Genomic DNA, 19,989 nt, shown 5'->3' on the forward strand with positions numbered 1-19,989 from the left:
CCAGCTTACTACCCACCAACAGAACAAGAACTTTTGCAGAGACTGTCAAATAAATAGAAGCAAACACTCCTTTGATTTAATTTCTTTGATTTATCCTTTAACTTGCAAATGGCGCTTGGAAAAAAACCTGTATTTTTTTTCCTAAGTGTCCCAGTTAGATTCTTGCAACTGAACAGAAAAAATGTGTTTTCACAATAAGATTACCTGACCCAATTTCAGGAAAACATTAAAAATACAAATTCATGAGACCATTTTTACTTCCTCGGTTATTTTGACAACACACAGAAAAAAATGTTGTCTTTATTTATAGAGGAAAAAAAAATCTTATTTACAAATCAGTATTTCACAAAACAGAAAAGTTAAGATATGATTAGATCAGAAAAGATTTATAAAACGCATCATGAATTCATTCTGTCTGGATATTGAAATCATCATTCGTGCTTATTTTAGACAAAAGTGAATGTATGACTACATGAGAAACATATGGTATCTTTCAGTTGTGAGTACTTACTCAGAAGTTCAAATTCACTTCCCTCCTGTACTCCACAGAGAATGGTCTGATCACTTAATTAGTCCATCAGAACATTATGAATATAAAACACAGCACAAGATGTTCCATTGTATCTGAACACTGAGCATCTGGAGGTTATTCAGAGTAACTTTAACCAACTCCTTAGCCAGATGGTAAAATACGGTAGCCAAACAAATAATATCAACAACATCTGGCCAATTGTCTACTGAGGTACAACAGTCCATATCTTGGATTATAAATGCTAATTACTGACTGAATGCAGTTACTGATGATTTTTTTTTTTTTTTAAATCACAGCTTTTGCTGATAAAGTGCATGAACAGAAATACTGCAAATTTGGCAGTTCTTAAGGAATATAACACAAATAGCTGAAATCTGATGAGTTATTTACATCACAAGGGATTTAAAGACTGGTTTGATGAAAACTTTTGCAGTCCCCAGGTGCACAGTACTACAACACTGTCTCTCAGTATTCAAAACACTGCTTCAAATAATTTCCTGATTGAAGAGGAAGATATGATTTCTCATTTTCAATCAAAAGGCAAGTCATAACCATATAGACAACTTTTAACCTAAAACTGTATTTTAAAAGATTTTGCTTAAATCCAGACCACTGTTTGGAGAGTTAATACATCTGAACTACTAACATAACTAACGTATGCGACCTACACTGCTGGGTTGGGTTTTTTTGGTAAACATTTCCTTCACGGTTTCTATTTTCTTCTGTTAAATAGGTACTTCCTTTCATTAATCTGTCTGTTAATATTCCGGTACAAGCTGGATACTATATAAGTAGCGGAACAATGAGCTAAATGATGCTTCTGAGCCAAATCCTTCAACATCACATTACAGCTAAGTGACTTCAGGGCACACACAGCTGGTGGTGTTGAGAAGGCGACAACTGTTCATGCTGCAGAAGCAAGTAGAGTTGAAATTGTATTCTGAATGGAGGCAATACTTGCACTTTTCAATTGACCTTAAAAACTACAACTTCATAGCAGTATCAAATTGATACTATCATCAAGCAAGAGAAAGTCTTACATATGGATTCCACTTTACATATTATAACTTGTACTATACTTTAAAGATGCTATATCAAACTTCATTTTTTGTCTTGCTATAACAGGACTGTTACCATACTACTTTTACATCTCCATAAACATAGGAATAAAAGTATCCGGAAAGAAGCTGCTGACAGCTAACATGTATCACACAAGCCGATTTGGTTTTAAGCAAGAACACTTGGAAAATGTTATTCACAAACCTGTTGCCATAATCAATTTTGGCAGTCACTTTCTTTTTCAGTTCTTTCAGCTCATCTTGGGGTAAGGTCCCAGAGAGTATTTGAGATCTCCACTCAATAAGATCATATATCATGTGCCGTACACTGCGAAACATTTCTCTGTTATCTTGCTGTTTGAAGAAAAATGATGGGTAGAAGTCAGTTTTGAAGACTACTGAGCATCTTTGAAATACATATAATAAATTGCAATTATAAAATATGAATTCAAAAGGATAAGAGTCTATAAATAGCTCTAAAATAGGAGCCTAACTTTCTATAGCACAGAACACTGAATATAAAGACTCTTACACTCTGCTTAAGTATCTAAATAAGTGTAAATGATTGTGTTTATGTTACCTTAAAACCCGGATCAAACTGTATTCGGAACAGGCATTCAAGGAAGAGAGATCCTTTTCTTGGTTCACAGAGTATTCAATGACCCTCTATACTGAGTAGGGCAGGACTCAAAATGGTGCATTTTATCAGCAAGAGGCTCAAGTTCTGCAATACACCATCTGCAACACATTACTGAATCCTTTCCCCTCCCTGGTTAAACCTTCAGAATAACACTTTAAAATTCCTCAGTGCGCAAAGTCAAGAGGATCACTAACTTAGGAGTCCACAGGTAACATCTGAAGGACAGTGAAAAGCCAGGAAAGTGCTAAACCATGTATGGGAAATTAAATGCCTTAACTGTTTACAAAGGCTGGGACTATGGATATGAAATAGTGCCAGCAACATACACAAACTTTCCTTGGCAACACTCAGCTCAGCTAGGACATGGGAAGATAAAGTTCTAGACTTACAATGGAAGAAACCTCTTTTCCAGAGTGTTTTCTACATGCATGTCCACGCACACATGCATTCAGAGACAAAAGATCGAATCTTTAACCACAAAACAGAATTTGACATATTGGTTTAAACTGTGGACAGTGCAGATACACAATCTTAGCACAAACAAACAGAACTATGCAAAACTGAAGTTGCAGAACAACAGCCTTTCTATTTTTGCCATGAAAGATAAAGTCGAGACAAAGGCAACGCAGAGGCCCTGAATGCTTTGATCTTACCCAGAAGCGGTCTCCCTGCCTTCGTAACCCTCAAAATCTAAGGCATTAGTTCAATACACTCTTAAAGAGAATACATCTTTCTAAATACCCTACATCAATGAATTATTCAGGCTACACGTAGCTATCTTTCATTCAGACTACATCTAGGCCTCATTTGACTGAGAACAACTGGAATAATTGTGTAATTAAAATAAAATTCTCTAGTCTATATAAAAGACAATGAAAAACTGCAGAAGGTGCAGGAAAGGAATATAATGACTCAAAGACTTGGGGAAAAAAATATCTAACTGTGAAACTTGAAGACTTCAGTCTGTTCAGTTTATCAAAAAGCTGACTTGATTATAGCGTGAAAACCTTCACAAAGAGAAAACACCCATTAATAAAAGCTCTTTAATGTAGCAGAGAAAAACACAACAGGCACATGTGTCTGGAAGCTAACTACAGACAAATCCAAATGGGAAAGAAGTTCCTGATTTTCAATCCTGCAGGCAATCATAAGCTAGTGACATGGAGAACACGCCGCGTCCTCTGCTATCTGCAGATCAAAACTGAATACCTATGCAATATTCAAACAAAAATTACAAACTGAGTAAAGGCATAAATGTGGTCAGATACTGACTTTTTATATGCAAAATGGGGACAATGTAGAATATCTCTCTAGTCTGCAGACTAACCAGTTTGAAACCCGCTACCCCCAGTAAACCAAATCTCTCTTGAAAAGGCAATCCCAGGGCACCAACGCTCTGTCAGTTGACCACAGGCAATTGATCTAAGAGCTGTCCTTGAGGTACAAACTACAATCCAACTTGTTACGTGATCTACCTACTCAGAGTAGAGCTGTAACAGGGGCTGGAACCCTTTGAGCTACTGAATTGAGGCCGGTGGTAGCAACACACCTTGCCCGCTCTTGAATTCAAACATTGGCAAAGCACCGCAGTATAGTTTAGCTGTTCATATATCTTCATGGAAGTAAATGATGACAAAGGAGCTGTTAAACATTAATAGTTAGAACAAGTGATTCCCAGACCCAGAGAATTTTCTAATTTTCTAAAAGTTACTGCTACAAAATCACACACAGTTTCTCTTGCTGTTCTTCCTATGTGCACCACAACCAAGTCTTGTGTGGTTCCGCAAGTGGTATTTCTCTGACATTAAGCAGTATCAGATTGCATACTAAGGATAATCCCCCCCAAAAAGACATCAGGGTCAAAATGTAATCTCCACTGTCCTCAGCAGCACACAGCAGTGGAACCAAGGGCAAAGCTGTTCTCAGTGCCCTCGCTGGATTCTGCTCCTCCTAGTTTGCTTCTGCCGTCTCCTTCTTCCTTGCTCCTCAACACAGGACCTCTACTATATCACATCACATTAAAGCTCTCTTTAATATATAATCTGTTCCTCTTCATAGAGGATATTATCCTTCATCTCGTCTACTGCAACACTACATCACTTCCAGCATACCATATTTTTAATCTTTATTTTCACGAGTGTGATTAAAAAACACATTAGTCAACACAAACATCTTAATTCCCAGTTAGTGTCTTCATTACACAGCTTCCACTTTTATGATAGAAGATTTCAAATATATTTATAAGGAACAGACACTGCATTAAATCCTACTTTAAATATAAGACTTTCATGTTCCCATTATCTCATTATAGTGACCTTACAAACTGAGAGCATGAGAAGTCTGAGCTAGGGTACCTTACATCCTACAGCCCACTGTTGCATTGAACTGCACTTTCATCTATATAGTTTCATGGCTATTGTGTTGTCCCATCTGAGAAACTACCAGTGCAAATGCTTATTACTATAAATTTCTAAGGATGTACTCTTACATGCTTAGAACTTAGGCATATGAAAATAATTAGGTGTGAAACTTAAGGTCAGGATAAATTAGGAGCAATCAACTTCTAGCACAAGAACACCAGTGCAGGCCTTTTACCCCTCAGTGATTTTTTCAAAGTTTTAAGTTTACACCCATAAATTTGACATCGAGTATTCATTTTTTTTCAAAACAGAAGACTGGCAGCCTTAAGAACTGCCCTGAACACTTTTTTCTGCATTTCTTTAATACAATTATATATACAGATTTGGAAAAATTTAATATATCTTGAAAGTCCAATGTATTCTGTGTAATAGTACCCCATGAAAAATGGGTCATAATTGCTCAACAAATTATTGCTAGATCAAAGTAACACTAAAAACTCATTCTGCACAAGAAATACACAGTATTTGTGAAAACACTCAAAAGAAACACGACCGAGATCTGTGCCTTGATATAGAAGATTCTAAATAGCTTCTCAGCACTAAAAGTAGCCTTTAGAAACAGTAACAGACATGGAATTTCATTAATAGTTCGCTCATACTTCTCACTTTCACAGCATCACTCTTTTCATGAACCATATACTATTGTAAATCTTTTTCTAAGTTGATACTTACAACATATAACTGCCGCCATATTATAGACCATTCCCGCAGCGTTGTGGTAACCTCCTGAATCAAGGGGAGCTCATTGGGTATAACCGTTTCATGTTGTCTTAGGAAGAAGAGGAAAAAAAAGTTTGAATTATGTAGTAATTTTGGGTGGGATGGAAGAATCATTCCTAAGAAGGAAGTGTTCATTCCTAAGACAATTCAATAATGGCAGGGTCAAAAATAACATCACTTACTATAACACATTCTTTTTTAACTTAAAGATTTATCAGATACAGGAGAAGAGGTGTACACCAGTACAGCCACTTGGCATAAAGGGCACTTAGGTGGGGGGAAGACAACACTACTGAGCTCATGCTTCCCTCCCCACCGCCCTTACCTCTACACTCACGAGATAAGGATGCCAATACGTACCTCACCATATCATTTGTTCTCAAGACACTGAATTTACAAGAAGCAACCAAGATGAAAGCCACATATGCACAACCTACAATGCCGTGATACTGATGCACAATTGTTTTTCAACATATTGGTCTTGCAAAGAAAAATTAAGCATGCAAGTCATTACCATTAAGTTTCTGTAGGACTCGTTTTAAAATTACGTGCCATGAAAGTAAGAAACAGCAGCTAGATCTTTTAATATTTCAGAAGTAGGGTACTCAAAGGCAGTTTTGTAATCAGCAAGAAAGATGTCATTATGCAGCAATCTCATGATTAGTAGTTTTATCATTTACATATTTAACAGTGTATAAAAATAAATCGGGCACAAAGGAATAAAATATTTTAATCCTGTTTCACTCCATTTCATACCTGGCTAATTATTTATTAGTTTCACTCCACTTTTTTTTCTGGGATTTGGTTGGGTGTTTTTTTTTAATAAACTCTTTTGTCAACATTAGGAACTTTTACGTGTCCAGCAAAGCTGATTTGATTGATATCTAAAGATCTGAACTTGAACAGCTGTTAAATAACAAAAAACAGCCCCACCCCAACTATTTAGGGTCACACACTTCAGGGAAGGGAACAGAATCACAAAATGAACAATCAGAACTTCTGGGTAAGGCAGAAAACAACACATGGATAATGGCTTTCAGCAAGGAGTTCAATCTACAAGATTTACTGGAGACAGAATTAAGAAATTACTTAAATTTCATCCACATAAAAGAAAGGTATCTCATATCAAAGGCCTCTTTCAATATACCAGGCAGAAGTCACAAGACTCAAGGGCTGGAAGATAAAAAGTTGGAGAAAATGAAATTAAAACTAAAGCAGGGGGCAGAGAGTGAAGGAAGTTAATCTAGGTAATTATTAGTTGAGCGAGTAATAGAAGTTATAAAGAAAAATGGCAAATTATGAATTCTTCTGAAACATTTACATTAACAGAGAGAAGGTTATACTTTAGCTCAACTATATGACAATGCAGCTAAGGACAGTACTAGCTAGAAGCACTGCTGATGACAGCACCTTTGAACCTGAAGTGAGTTACCAATTTAAAATATTTTTTAAAAGAACCACCAACATTTTTATCATCAGACTATTAACTAAGTGGAAACGACTGTAAATTATCTGATAATACACTGAAACTATAGTGATACAAATAGGAAAATGGATTTTCATTATTTTCAAATCAAACTTACCCTTTGCCTTCAACTATTGCTTCCTTAAGATGTATATAGGAGGCAGGAAATATGCCCTTGGAGAGGGAGGGAAAAAAAAAAAAAAAACAACGTTTTGAATAAGCAGTTTCACATAACATATTGTATCTATTGCCTAAAAATATGCCAAGACACATTTCCAGGTCTGCAGTCATTCACATCCTCTTAAGCATCAGAATCGTCATGTTACGGTGTTTTGATTTTTTTTTTTTTAATGTACATTTAAATCTCATATTGCACATCCTTTCACGAAGGTGTTATTGTAACCTCGGCAAATGCAAAATAAGTGGTTTTAAACATGTCTTCACGCTACTGAAGAAAACAGCAGACACCCTGTCGTAAGTGGCCCCACAACGGGGTGTTTCCTCCCCTAGTTCATGGTACAGTTTGCCACGATTCTCCAGGTCACTGCACGACTACATACAGTTGCAAATTAAGACAGATTTCCTTTTGAAAGTGTGAAAGTCAGATGATTGTGCATAGATCTACTCCAAAATGACATTTTGCCTGTAATCCAGGTCCGCTGCTTGCTTTTCCTCACGTCTAACCAAGCTTTCTTACCCTGATATGTTGCTTCTGTTCCCAAAGAGTTTTCTCCAGCGTTTTCAGTCTTCCAGTTAAAATAAACATGGTGTGAGAACAGGCAGTATGCCAGGCTGCCTTGCTGTGAAATAAATGGGCATGTGCCCACCCAGAACACAGGCATCCTACATTGCAACCCATAGCACACAGACTATAGATAATGTAGTGTCTTCTACTGGCAACCTATCCTTCCTGCTACAAGCCAAAAACTTCTTCAACAGCCACTACTGCAAAAGACCACTGCTGCTTTTCTGAAAAAAATGTTCTAAATTAATCCCGAGATTCCAGAAATACAATAATATCTTCAAAATAGTGTAAACTCCTATTAAAAAATAATTCAAGTTGAACTAAGAAGTTGAGTTCCTCCACCTCACCCTTTGAGGTAGTAGTTCAGTTTTCTTATGATCTGGGAACACAAAAAAAGAAATTCTCTAGAAAGCTACAGAAACTGGGGGGGATAGGGGGAGGGGAGTGTGTCTTTTCATTCCAGTAAAAAAAAAAAAAATTATAAAAATCATTACATTTAGCAGCAGACAAATGCAACAACACGTGTAACTAATTTAAGCCAAGAAAAATGCGTAATTACTTCGTAGGTTGTACAAAGTATGTTTGTAAAATACAGTTTGTATAAAATGTAATGTATTTCCAAAAAAAGCAAATATCAAAATAGAATAGAAAAAACATAGAACGAGCCTGGTTAGAAAGTGGGTGGGACAAACCACACAACTCAGCTCTGTACTTTTAGACGTGCAGATGCAACTCAAAATGCACCTCTGTAGGCAAACATTACATTTTAAGTGTTTTACTTTAAGTGAAAAAAGAAGCAAAACCAGAAGTCATTTAATTCTGGTTAATTACTACTATAAAGTTAAACGCTCAAAAAATAAAACACAATGTTACAACCAGTATTTGTGCTGTTTCCTTTTTATTTCAGAAAGGCTGCTATAAACAGCAGCCCTTTATGCACACTGAAAGCCTAACAACTAGGCAAAATTACACTGCAGAAGATTAATCCCCCTCTTGCAGGGAACGACTGAAAATCACAATGTAGATCTCCGTATCACTTTCCAAGATGCAATCGCATTTTACGAGTAATACATTATTTAACAGACAGTGAAGCAAAGTGTCAGCCTCTAAACAGATCAACTAGAACATAAAGTTCTGAACTTTTTACTGAGGCAAAGATTCCTGTACGCCAGTTACTAGAGAAAACAAGCTGATGCATATAAAGCCATCTATAGTGACTGTACGTACTTAGATCCTTAAATTGCAAAACAGAGATATGCAACTTAGCTTTTAGGCCTTGCTAACATAAGTTTCAGTTTACTTGAAAAAAAAAATCACATTTAGCAGAGGATGAGACTACACACCAGCAGTTATTGGAGCTCAGAGGACACATGCCGTATCGCTCCCACGCAGTACTGGAACACGTGCCGGAGATCTCCGCTACAACAACACACCCAATGCCATAATACATCTCTGTCCGAGAGAAAAATGAGCACTCTGGCTCTGGCAACACTTACCTTCTTGGATTTTTTTCGTAGTGTATAACCTCTGTACCAACCTAGAAAGGAAAAAGGGAAAAAAGCATTAAAAAGTTCATTAATGTCACCTACCTGCAGTTCCGTCTCAGCTCAGCAGCACCTTAACGTGGTTTCCGATCACGCTTCGTCCCCGTCAACAAGCACACACGCACCCCACCTGAATTTAAATTCTCTGCAGGATTAATACCCTGGCTGAAAGAAGGCTCGTTGGAAGCTATAAAAATCAGAGTGGTGATTATCAAACCAATGGAGAAGGCTACATGACAGCAATGGCATTTTACATGATGTGTTTAACTGTCATTCATTTAATTTTAATTACTAATCTACAAGCATGAACAAAACCAACTTATGAGCACTAACTTTACAAAACTGCACTTTTTAACTAGTTTGATTTTAAAACCTATTTAATTTCCGCAAATGCAAGTTTCCAAATGTAGATCAGCTGTTTGTCATCTCAGCAGAAAACAAGAATACTTCGGGATTTATGATTCACACATCGAAACACATAAAAGCAAGGAGCCCTGAAGCCCTGATTCAGCACGAGGCAGCAAACACCCACCCCGCAGCCGTCCCGATGCCGCATGATTATTCAGCCTGTGCCATGCTCCTTTTCCAGGCGGCTATGCCTGGAAAACTGTCTCATTTATTGCGCCCCCAGTTCGCAACACATCTGCAAGCAATCACCATTACAGCTTTTACTGTTTCTCCAGCCATCCCACTTCAGTGCGACTGGATAACCAAAGCAAAAACAAAACCCTGTACCAACTACAGTCGTTCTGCCTCATGGAAGATTCTGTGCCAGAGAAAACAGATGAGATCTTCTGCGCACATTGCCCCCCAGTTCAGCGCTAGATGCTTGTAAGCTTGTGCTGGGGCCGGTTTGGATTTCAGTTTGTCTGTGCCAGGGCTCGCTCGCCCCTTCCTGCTCAGCACCCCAGCGAACCCCCGCCCTCCCCAGTGACCCCAGCTGCCCTCTGCAGCTTTTGGAAGCCAGAGCCTGGGTGCAATACCACCCCCCTCTAGCTCTGCAAACAGAGGGTTTGTACAGCAAAGCATCCCTCTCCAGAGATCAACACAGGTGAGGATGGGGGCATCACAGGCATGGGCAAAAAAAAAAAAAAAGAACAAACCTACAGCCCTGCTCCTGATAATAACTAGGGCAGGAAGAAAGTTCAAGGAAGACAACACATGCTAATAAATTCATTATCTACGCTCTGGGACTAGAAATACAAATTAAAGTCTCAAGCGCACAGGATTTTTCATCTGCTCTCCAGCAGCAAAAGGTAAAATGATTCATCATCTCAGCACTGCATCAGCAGCCTATCCTCCATCATCACCTGGGGATGGTCAGTGCTATCTTCCTTAATCTGCTGTCTACAACCGACACAGTTCACTTCCCTACAGAGGCTGCCATGGCCTCACATCTTGCATTTCCACTTCTTTCAGAGCAATATCAACAAAACCCATTGCTGAAACGACCATGCACAGTTTCTGGCTCGGGTGCAAAGAAGGCAAAGCATTTCTGCCAGCTCTTACTCCACTGGCTGAAATCTATGCATAGATTTCAACCCTATTAAAAGAACTAAATTTCCTCAGTTTTATATGAATAAACCAACATTGTGAAGTTCTGGAGTCTAAACTGCTAAGCACCAGAACTCTGATAAATGCACTGTACAAACTAAAGAACGTATTCTCTCTTCCACCTTGCTTCTCCCATCCCATCTTCTATGCTGACTCAGGACATCATGCTGCACCTACAGATTAAAAAAGCCACGTAGCAGAGAAAGCTCCTCACCGCTGAACCTCCACCTCCCGAAGCTTTGCAGCAAGAGCGATGAGAGATCGCAGATAAAAAAGCAGCCAAAACCAACTGGTTGCACTCCTGCTCGTTGCAGCGTTGCTAATGGGGCCAGGCAAGTCCAACCAGGCTCCTCATCGGCAGCCACCCCCGAAATGAAGTTCTTGCTGGGGATCTAGCCTGCAGCTATGCAGTGGGGAACCCCATTTTCAGGGAGAGCTAATTCTCACGGATCCAACCGGTGGCACCAACTCTTGTCACGAACACACACGTGTAAGGGCAGTGCCATTTAAATACACGAAGTCATCTCTAATGAACTACCCGTAAGGACTAGTCGGTATCTTAGTTCCCCATCTGTAAGATGAGGGCAGCTCTCCTCCACATACAGACAAGCACTACAAAAACAACCAACTCCCTCACAAGCATGAATTAAAGAAACGAAGGTCACAAAATTGTGATTTTTCTTCAACGCACAATAAATACGGTTTGTTGTCAGACACTGGACCAGAGAAAAATAGGTATAGTACAGCCACTGCTTTAGGTGAGCAATATCTAGTTCCCCACACTAAAAAAACAAGGGGTAGAGGGATACATGAGTGCTTGTTGAAGACATTAAGGAGGTATCCTAACACACCTATGTTGTGGCCCTGCCCAATTTTATTTTTTGATTTTGTAACCTCTGCAGTTGTAGAGATCATAAAAAAAAAAAAAATAAACACTGAAAGCCTGATGACAGAGAGGGCGAATACCTGATGTCAATCACTTCCCTGGAGCACAGAGCTCCAGAGCCTCCTCACTCTACTCATGGCCATTTGGGTTTCAGACCAAACACCAGCGAGAGGAAAACAGGCTGATGCCAGAAATATTCTGCTAAAGCGACCAGGGCTTTTAAGTGGCTTACGGATGTGTTACAGGGTTTCCAGCCTTGCCCTCAACAAATACTATACGATATAACGGCTGGAAATAGCATCCACATAAATGCCCAACTAACAAAAGGGACCAATGAAACATCTGTGTGTCTGTTAAGCTGCAAAAGACACTCAAAAACTTGCTGTTGTTTCTCTTGAATGATGCATCTCTTCAACTTATCTGGGTAACTGTGCGGTAATTTGCTGCATTTAAAAAAAAAAAAAAGCAGGAAACAAAACAAAAACAACCTGCAATCAACAACTAATGTTCCCACTGTATCAGGAGTAACTTATTTGAAAATACATATTTGGGAACCCACAGCAGCACTGTTCAAACATGCAAGCTTGGGTTTGGAGCTTATTTACCATTATATTTAATAGCTATTCACCTTAATAAGCCACAGTTATTGATCATATGTTCCATTTGCCCATTCCATTAAATAAAAACAAACAGAATTAAGACAATAAAGACCTGGCAAGTACTGATTCAGAACGCAGCAAATGCTTGTTCTGGGATACTGGCTATGAAACACAATCCTCCTTGCCTGCAAGACAAAGGATATTTATGGAGTCATAAGGCTTTGCTGTTTGGCTTTTCCTGTAAGGTTCACATTAGAAGGAGTGAGAGGAAGTTTTCTATCTGAAAAATAAAACTATCTGCAATTCTACATGAAAGAAAAATACCAATTTGATTTTCAGCATCAATTCCTCTAAAAGTAGCTTCATCATTGCATTGGTTCTTGGAAGAATAGAAACTTTAAGATTTAACAGTGAAATGTGCACATTCTCTTCCAATCTAATAACTCCTATAAAAATATAGGCTGTTTCCAATGAGCTTTCAACTTTACAGGATTTGCATATTGAATTATTTGTAGAAACTTTCCCCTGCATTTCAGGGCAAAAAAAAGTCATCTTTGATTAAAATTTAAAATACTAAAACATTTGAGTAATAAAAACAAACTCCAAAATAAGTTCTACATATATGTAAAAAAAATAATATTTTAAACACATAAGAAAAGTCCATCTTAGGAATCCATTCCAGTACAGGATAGAAACATGAAACCTATTAAAACAGGTCATCTCGGCTACACACAAAACCAAGCCCCCCCAACTTCTCAGCCTCCTTCGTCTGCAGAGAGAAGACAAACTGACCAAGCATTTACCATAAGCCTTTTTTACAACAAATCAGAGGTTAAAAAAAAAAAAAAAAATCAAACAAAAATAAACCAAAACAAACTACAATCTACCACTTCAAAGCCTATGGATACATGTAAGTCTTCAAAACTACTCCTATCTTTAGACTTATTGGAGAAAACTATTTCAAAATAGTAACAATTCTGCAGTAGGATGCCAAGAGCAGAACGCATAATACAACAGATATCAAAGTCGCCCATTTTTTTCCCCATGACCTTAAAGACAGGGAAAAAGGGTAGACCTTTAAGAAGCAGAGTCACAGATCCTCAGCAAAAAGCCAGTACTGACTCTTCAAACCACTTTTCCAACCCATGCTCATATTATTAGGGGCCTTTTCTTCAGACTGGCCCGTCCCACCGCAGGCAAGCCCAAGCCTGACAGGGACAGGCCGATGGCAGGGAGGTTCCCAGGCACACACCTGGACGTTAGTGCATGTGGTACGAAACCTCCTGGGGCACAATCTACACATATTTTATACAGAGGAAACTTGGAGATCAAAAAGCTCAAATAATTACCTAATAATGGCAGCTCTGTGAACAAGAGAGATAAGAGTTATGGCATCTAATTTCCCATCACAGCAGGTATGTAATGAGTAATCATTGTATAAAATGTTTGGAAGAACATTAACTTATTTGCATTTCTTTTAACATGAGCTTATCCCATGTGCTTGAAGCCTAACAGCCATGAGTGTGAAGGTCTAGGGGAAACATGAGTCATCTCCACCGGCCCACTTAGTTGGCAGCAGTCACCTATTGATATGGTTTACATATCCTATTCAGGATTCAGAGTTTCTCCCCCATTCATTAAATAAATCTATTTACATATAAAAGTACAAAGCTGCACAGTATTTAAATCATTCCAATTGCATTTAAAATGTTTGCATTATTCGATTTTTTTTAAAGCATATAATGTCAGATAACGGAAAGATTATTTTGCTTGGAGTCAAACGAAGCATTGCAGTGGCAAGCTGAACTCCGTACAAGAATGCCAGCCTAGGAACAACGAGAAAATGTATTTGCACAGAGATGAGTAGAGTTTGTTACTTTCGTTGAAATAGCATTGTTTGTTTCAGTAAATGTAACAATAAAGTAATCCTCTTAAGCCGTTATTTAAAACAAATTTATCACACAGAGGTACCAAAAGATCAACGTCTAGCAAAACAAATCAATCAAATCAATATATAAGTAAAGCACATTTCCACAAGACAAAAAGTGTTACAATATTTTAAACACGGTTTAGTTATATGTTACCTATACCTTTCCAAACTGCAGCATGCCACAAAATTTCAAGTCAAGGATATAACGGAAGATCTGGATTTTGCTTAGCTCAGTACTGGATCAAGCAAGAGCTCAAAAGTGTTACGACAACTTTCACATTCTGTTGATTATCAGACTCAACATTCAAATTCCCCTGTACATGGATCAAGGAGGAAATATTTTGGTACATGTAATGTTTCTACAGTTTCACATCAAAACAAGCAAAGCAGCTGAAAAGCCTGAAATTAATCCATGACACCAACACTGACACCCATCTTATAAGAGAGACATAAATAATTTAGGACCCCGGCGACTTTCAAATTCAGATTAAACTTCTTTTAGCAGGAGGCACTTTTGCATTACCCAAGTGTATTCAAAAAGCATCTATCATTTCTCTAACGTAGGGTAGATGCTGCAATTGATCCATACAAATAAAGCTGTGTGAACATCCATCTTCCCTAGCGAAGGCAATGGTTATTCACCACGTATCAACCACATGTGTCTTCATTCACACCCAGCATTGGTTAATCTTGTGTTCATTAGAAATAACATGTTTTGTCCTTTAGCTAGAAAGTAACTCACTCATCACCTGGTAACACGAGAAGGTCACAAACAGAAAAGCAATGCAATTGCAAACCCAAGGTTTTTAAATGCAACTTTTGTCAGCTTACCTTCATATGTTTCTAATATGTGCACGGTGTCACCTATTTGTAAGGAAAGTTCGTCTGGCCCCCTCGCGTCATAGTTGTAGAGAGCTGGACAGAAGAAACACTGCTATTAGCACACGCAAGACAACATAACTTCCAGGATTTTTGTTTTCTCCACATAACCATTTTTATTACGCATTGTTGCCGTTCTCAACCTTTTTGTAAAGGATTTTGTAAAAAAAATTTGTAAAAATCTGGCCAAGTCCTTTAATCCATTAATATTTCCCCTTGTAACAAGTTTCAAAAAGCCACAAGTCCACTTTCTTAAGTTAGTCCCTCACTCCGTTTATAATGCTTTGCTTCTTCATAATAATGCGTTCTATGATACTTTTTTTGTTGTTGTACTTGCCTCTCTTCCAGCACTTCGTAAATTTTCCATGTATTAAGCTGAGAGAAGACAGTGCAGTTCATTACAGAACTGCACATAACTGACGCAAAGTATCTTCAGAAAACTCAAATTACCACCACTAATATTAAAGAATGATTTATCAGTCCCTTTGTTCATTTACTGCAGGCATACTATATGTAAAAACAACATGATTTCAGAGTTCCTGAGTGCCAGAGAGAACTGCATCAACCCACTGTATTCATGGGCAAGACCAGTCCTATTCCCCATTTATAGCATTATAATCAAGTTATCACACTTTACTCATTAGCAAGCCCTGACAGCATCCACAACCTGCACCACCACAACCTGCAAATTCACCAAATACATTTGTTTTCACCAATATTTGTGAGTGGCTCCAGTCACAAGCAGGGTGAGGAGTGACAACTGTGTGAAAGCCATTTCCCTTTCCAGTGCTAAATTCAGAAAAAGCCTGGAGTCCTACCATCCAGTATTAGCAGCACACGTGTGAGAGAGCTAAAGGACCCTCATGTCACACACAACTGGTGTCAATCCTGGAGAGCTAAAGCAGGGCAGAAAAGATTCTGGACCGAGAGAAAACGCTTGGAATTAATTAGATGCACCTAAACAGCAAACCTCACAGCTGTATATATTCCAAAAGTGACTTAATTGTAGGTCATAAGTTCCAGCTCAACCCCTGGAGGAAAATCTGCTCATCACTGCTCCCCAGACCAGCGGTCAGCCTCCACCCATGCCCCCCACATTTCTCTTCCCTGAAGGAGCACTGGGCGAACAACTTCAGACGCCGATGAACTCAACTGCAAAAAAAAAAAAAATGCTGGAAGTGGCTCCTGCCTCACGGCCACTGCCAGCAGACTTCCCTCCTGGCCAGGGAGTAACTTTGGAAAGAACTAAAATTAGTTTGCTTTGAAAAAACTGTAGCCAAGTATATACTACCTGAGATAATTCAAATGGAAAAGATGCATGACCCCACTCACCAATCAAATGACAACCAATAAATAGAAACCACTGGGGACTGGGAGGTTGGGATTGGGTTGGTTTTTAAAGAACTGTCTGATAAGAAAGAAGAATTGTTGAGAAATGTCATCTTCAGAAGATAATAAACAAGCAGAAAGAAAGAATCCAAAGACCATTCCTCCTGACCCTTCCCAAAAGAAAATCTGGAAACTCTGAGCAGTGAGATTAGCAATGACCAGAAATGTATCTGACAAAAAAAAAAAATAATAATAATCTGAAAAACAAAACAGTTATGTCATCTAAAGCTAGATTTTTGTGTTTCATATGGAGCAAGTTCTCTGTAAGAAACAAAATCCTCCAATACCACGTAGGGTCCTCATGACTCAAGGCAGTGACTCCAGTATTTCTCAAGACTGAAGTTAATGAACTGTAGTCAAGGCGGACCCACAGAAGTTTCTGCACCTGAAGTTACTCCCTCCAAAGGGATTATCAAGTTTAAAGGCATTTTATACTCTATTCTTAACAACTAATGACATGGTAAAAGTAGTCTTCTTCCTTCACCGCGAGGTGCTACGTACTTCTCGTCTTCCCTTTTCCAGCACAAAAAAAGCTGTGCTGCTTTGAGCGCAGCCCTCCTGCACAGTGACAGCTTCCAGAACACAGTGGCAAAAGACAGCTTTGTAAAAATATCTGAGAATCTGAATTTCTTACCTCTTGTCATAACTCTTCAGGGAGTGAAAGCATTTTTGGAATATGGTAGTTACCTCAAAACTTTCTACCACCCCGAGATAACCGCTTGCTTTTCTTTCTACATTAGTTTCCAGGGACAGGGTTGGTGTGCAGCATTGCTCAGAAGTGCTCCAGTGGGACACTCTGATACTATCACTGGAACAGAAAGACCTGGACAAATTACATGGAACGCCCCCCTTCTCGCAGGAAATCTTCACAAATGCTCAGACCGAAGTTGTTCACAGGACACTACCAACACGTGCTGCGCTCATTCCAGGTCACACAGCACTTCTAAAGAAACTCTCAAACTTAAAACCTACAGCAAAAGGGCAAAAGCTGCAGTTAGAAAGGCAACGAGACATCGGACCCAGGAGGCACCCTCACTAACCTGCTCAATTTTCTCCTATTCCCAAGTGGTCCTGAGAAGCAAGCTAGAGCCCGTATTACACAGATCAACAGCATAAACGACATCTGTAAGAACTGGTAACTGGAGAAAAATATTTTCTTGACCTCAGATCTGATAATCACTTTATCCCCAAGTGTGCAAGCAGGAACCATCCAAGAGGGCATGTGAGGAGTCTAATCCCACCACAAGGATGAGGCATGCTGCCCAGCGCTGCCTCCAACCGTGGCCATGACTTCATTTTCAACCTCCAGAAGTTATTATTTATTCTCCCCAGAATTTAGCAAATTCCAGCTTACAACGCTAACCAACAATGAATACACAACAGCTTGCCTTGGTTCTTTTCTATGTGGCATTCCTCTTGCTTGACAGCCTACAGACTTTAAAGTTTAGAAGTAAATAAATATATCTGAGTGCAAAAACAAAAAAAAAAATGAAAAAAGTAATTTGGAAAAATAAAAAAACCACAGTATACACTATAAGATGATAAATAGAGGAGAGGACACTTCAGGCTAAAAAGAATAAAGGTCAAGTGCATCACAGAGACTAATATCAACAGTATTTAAATGAAGGCTTTAGAAAGTAATATAGTTTATTGACATCAAAACAAGCCAAACTAGTTATTCCTGTTTTAATGTTTTTGTTAGCTTTTTCATTATTAAAGAGGAATAAACCTTCCCTCCTAGGTATCTGCTGCAGAATATTTCAAAGCCATCATTGCAGGAGAAGAGGGTTCTATGAAAAACACATTAACAAAGATTAACATTTTAAACTGTTCTGAGCAGAGGGATGTTAACAGTGGTCAATACACAACACGCGGGACAGTCTGCTCGAGAACACTCGTAGGAAATGTTTTCAGTTCAGTTTCTGTGCATACCAGGGAAGACAAAGTCACACCATCAATACTAACTCCTCCAAACTTGTATGGTTGGAGTTCAACACCGAACTCCATCCTTCAGGTATTTACTTGGATCTCTTCAACACTCGCTGCTGTCACTACGGTTGAGAGGACCCATGGGTGCTCAACACGTTCAAAAATGAATCCAACTCAAGTCTTCCACCTTTGGGACCACAACGAGCCCTCTCACTGCCTCGTACCAGACATCTCAGTCAGGAAACATTCGCATTACGACAGATTAAAAACAGTCCTGTACTCAATTCACACTTCAGCTAAGCATTTCTCAAACATTTAAATGGAATAACACTAAGGATCAAAGGCAACTATGAATAAAAGACATTCAGATTTACAACCAAGAGTGCTAACTGGTCTCTGTCATAACAAGCAGGGTCACATAACAGTAGCATCACTGTAATGACCGATTCTTTTGACAGAAGATGACTAACAGCCACCAAGTGGTAATTACTGCCCACGACAGCTCCCGCTGACCTGAGTGAGGGGCAATGGCCACGGAGGGAGGATTTATCTTCAAAAATGTGTAAAAAATATGTCTACAAAAAAGCAAACAGGAAAAAAAAAAAACACACACACACAAAAAACAAAACACATTTTTGGCTTGTAGCAGCACTGACAGATCATGAAGCAAGCAATCAAAATAACTGTAAAGTGCATTCCACCTCTGTGATTAGAAAACCAGGCATGAACTACACTGCATACTCCTATGTAAGCTAGCAGATAACTCCCTCTCAGGGTACTTTTTATATGTAAAAAGTGACATCAAAAGACATTATGACAGATAAAAATGTTTGATTGGAGCAAACAACAAAGCTTAATTAAAAGGAAAAGACAAAATTAGGAGGAGGGAAGAATGAAACCGGTATGCTTATACTTTGTCTGATCAACTGTATTCTGAGTCACCATTTGAAATATTTAAAAGCCTGAAGTATAACTTCAATTTTTTTTTTTTTTTTTTAACTGAAATAAATTTTGCTTAATTTGAACAACCCAGTTCTCAGCATGACAGATTTCCAGCTTGGAGAGGTCTAAGCTAAATGTAACACTAGGAATATTTGCACCAGCTAATGTCAGGCCTCCCCACTGTGCCTGAACTGAGAGTCAAGGCTCACTGTTTTGGCAAAGGAGTTACGCAGTCTCGTAAGTTCAAAAAACCTTTGCTACAATGCACAGACAAGATAAGGAGCAAGGTTACTCAAGCATCAAAAGACTTATGACTAAGACCTAGCCAGTGCAAGTTAACCTCATGATTAACACTAATACAGCATCCCGATGGTCTTCATGCATGCACAGGTTTTTCTTTTTTTTTTTTTTTTTTTTCTCTCTAATAAACTTCAACTCAAGAGGCACAGCTAAGCTTCTCTATTGCAATTGAATACTCTCATCCCCTTATCATTTAAAAGAATGCTATTTCCAATGCATTTTCTCCTTAAGGGATACATCTGTGACAGTGGTAACTTAAGAGACCATGCAGAAGAGATACCAAAGTCACTAGAGCTCAGGAAAAATGCTGCTTTCTGAGCTCCAAACATGCTGCTTTTCCACGGAAGGAATACGGGAGTTAGCTCAGGCTCTGGCAACCCAGTGCCACTTCCCTCAGCCTGGCTCCAGTCCGCACTATCGATGAAGCATCAGGTTCATACAGCCCAGTATATGGCAA

At 38.8% G+C, this 19,989-nt stretch overlaps 1 protein-coding gene across 5 annotated transcripts in view; it reads right to left on the bottom strand.

Moving 5' to 3' along the window:
* The window catches only part of DOCK1 (dedicator of cytokinesis 1), a 316,081-nt gene that overhangs the window by 278,094 nt on the left and 17,998 nt on the right, over window positions 1–19,989 (bottom strand). For all 5 annotated transcript variants that reach the window (XM_042792609.1, XM_042792599.1, XM_042792597.1 and 2 more), the window contains exons 2-6: window positions 14,925–15,008; window positions 9,077–9,117; window positions 6,954–7,009; window positions 5,323–5,419; window positions 1,796–1,944 (exon numbers count right to left, since the gene is read on the bottom strand). In XM_042792609.1, the coding sequence (XP_042648543.1) occupies window positions 1,796–1,944; window positions 5,323–5,419; window positions 6,954–7,009; window positions 9,077–9,117; window positions 14,925–15,008 (427 nt within the window). The remainder of the gene's footprint in view (window positions 1–1,795; window positions 1,945–5,322; window positions 5,420–6,953; window positions 7,010–9,076; window positions 9,118–14,924; window positions 15,009–19,989) is intronic.

The sequence above is a fragment of the Tyto alba genome, unplaced genomic scaffold, assembly GCF_018691265.1.
Source record: "Tyto alba isolate M040663 unplaced genomic scaffold, T.alba_DEE_v4.0 Super-Scaffold_1, whole genome shotgun sequence".
In the NCBI taxonomy this organism is placed as follows: Eukaryota; Metazoa; Chordata; class Aves; order Strigiformes; family Tytonidae; genus Tyto; species Tyto alba.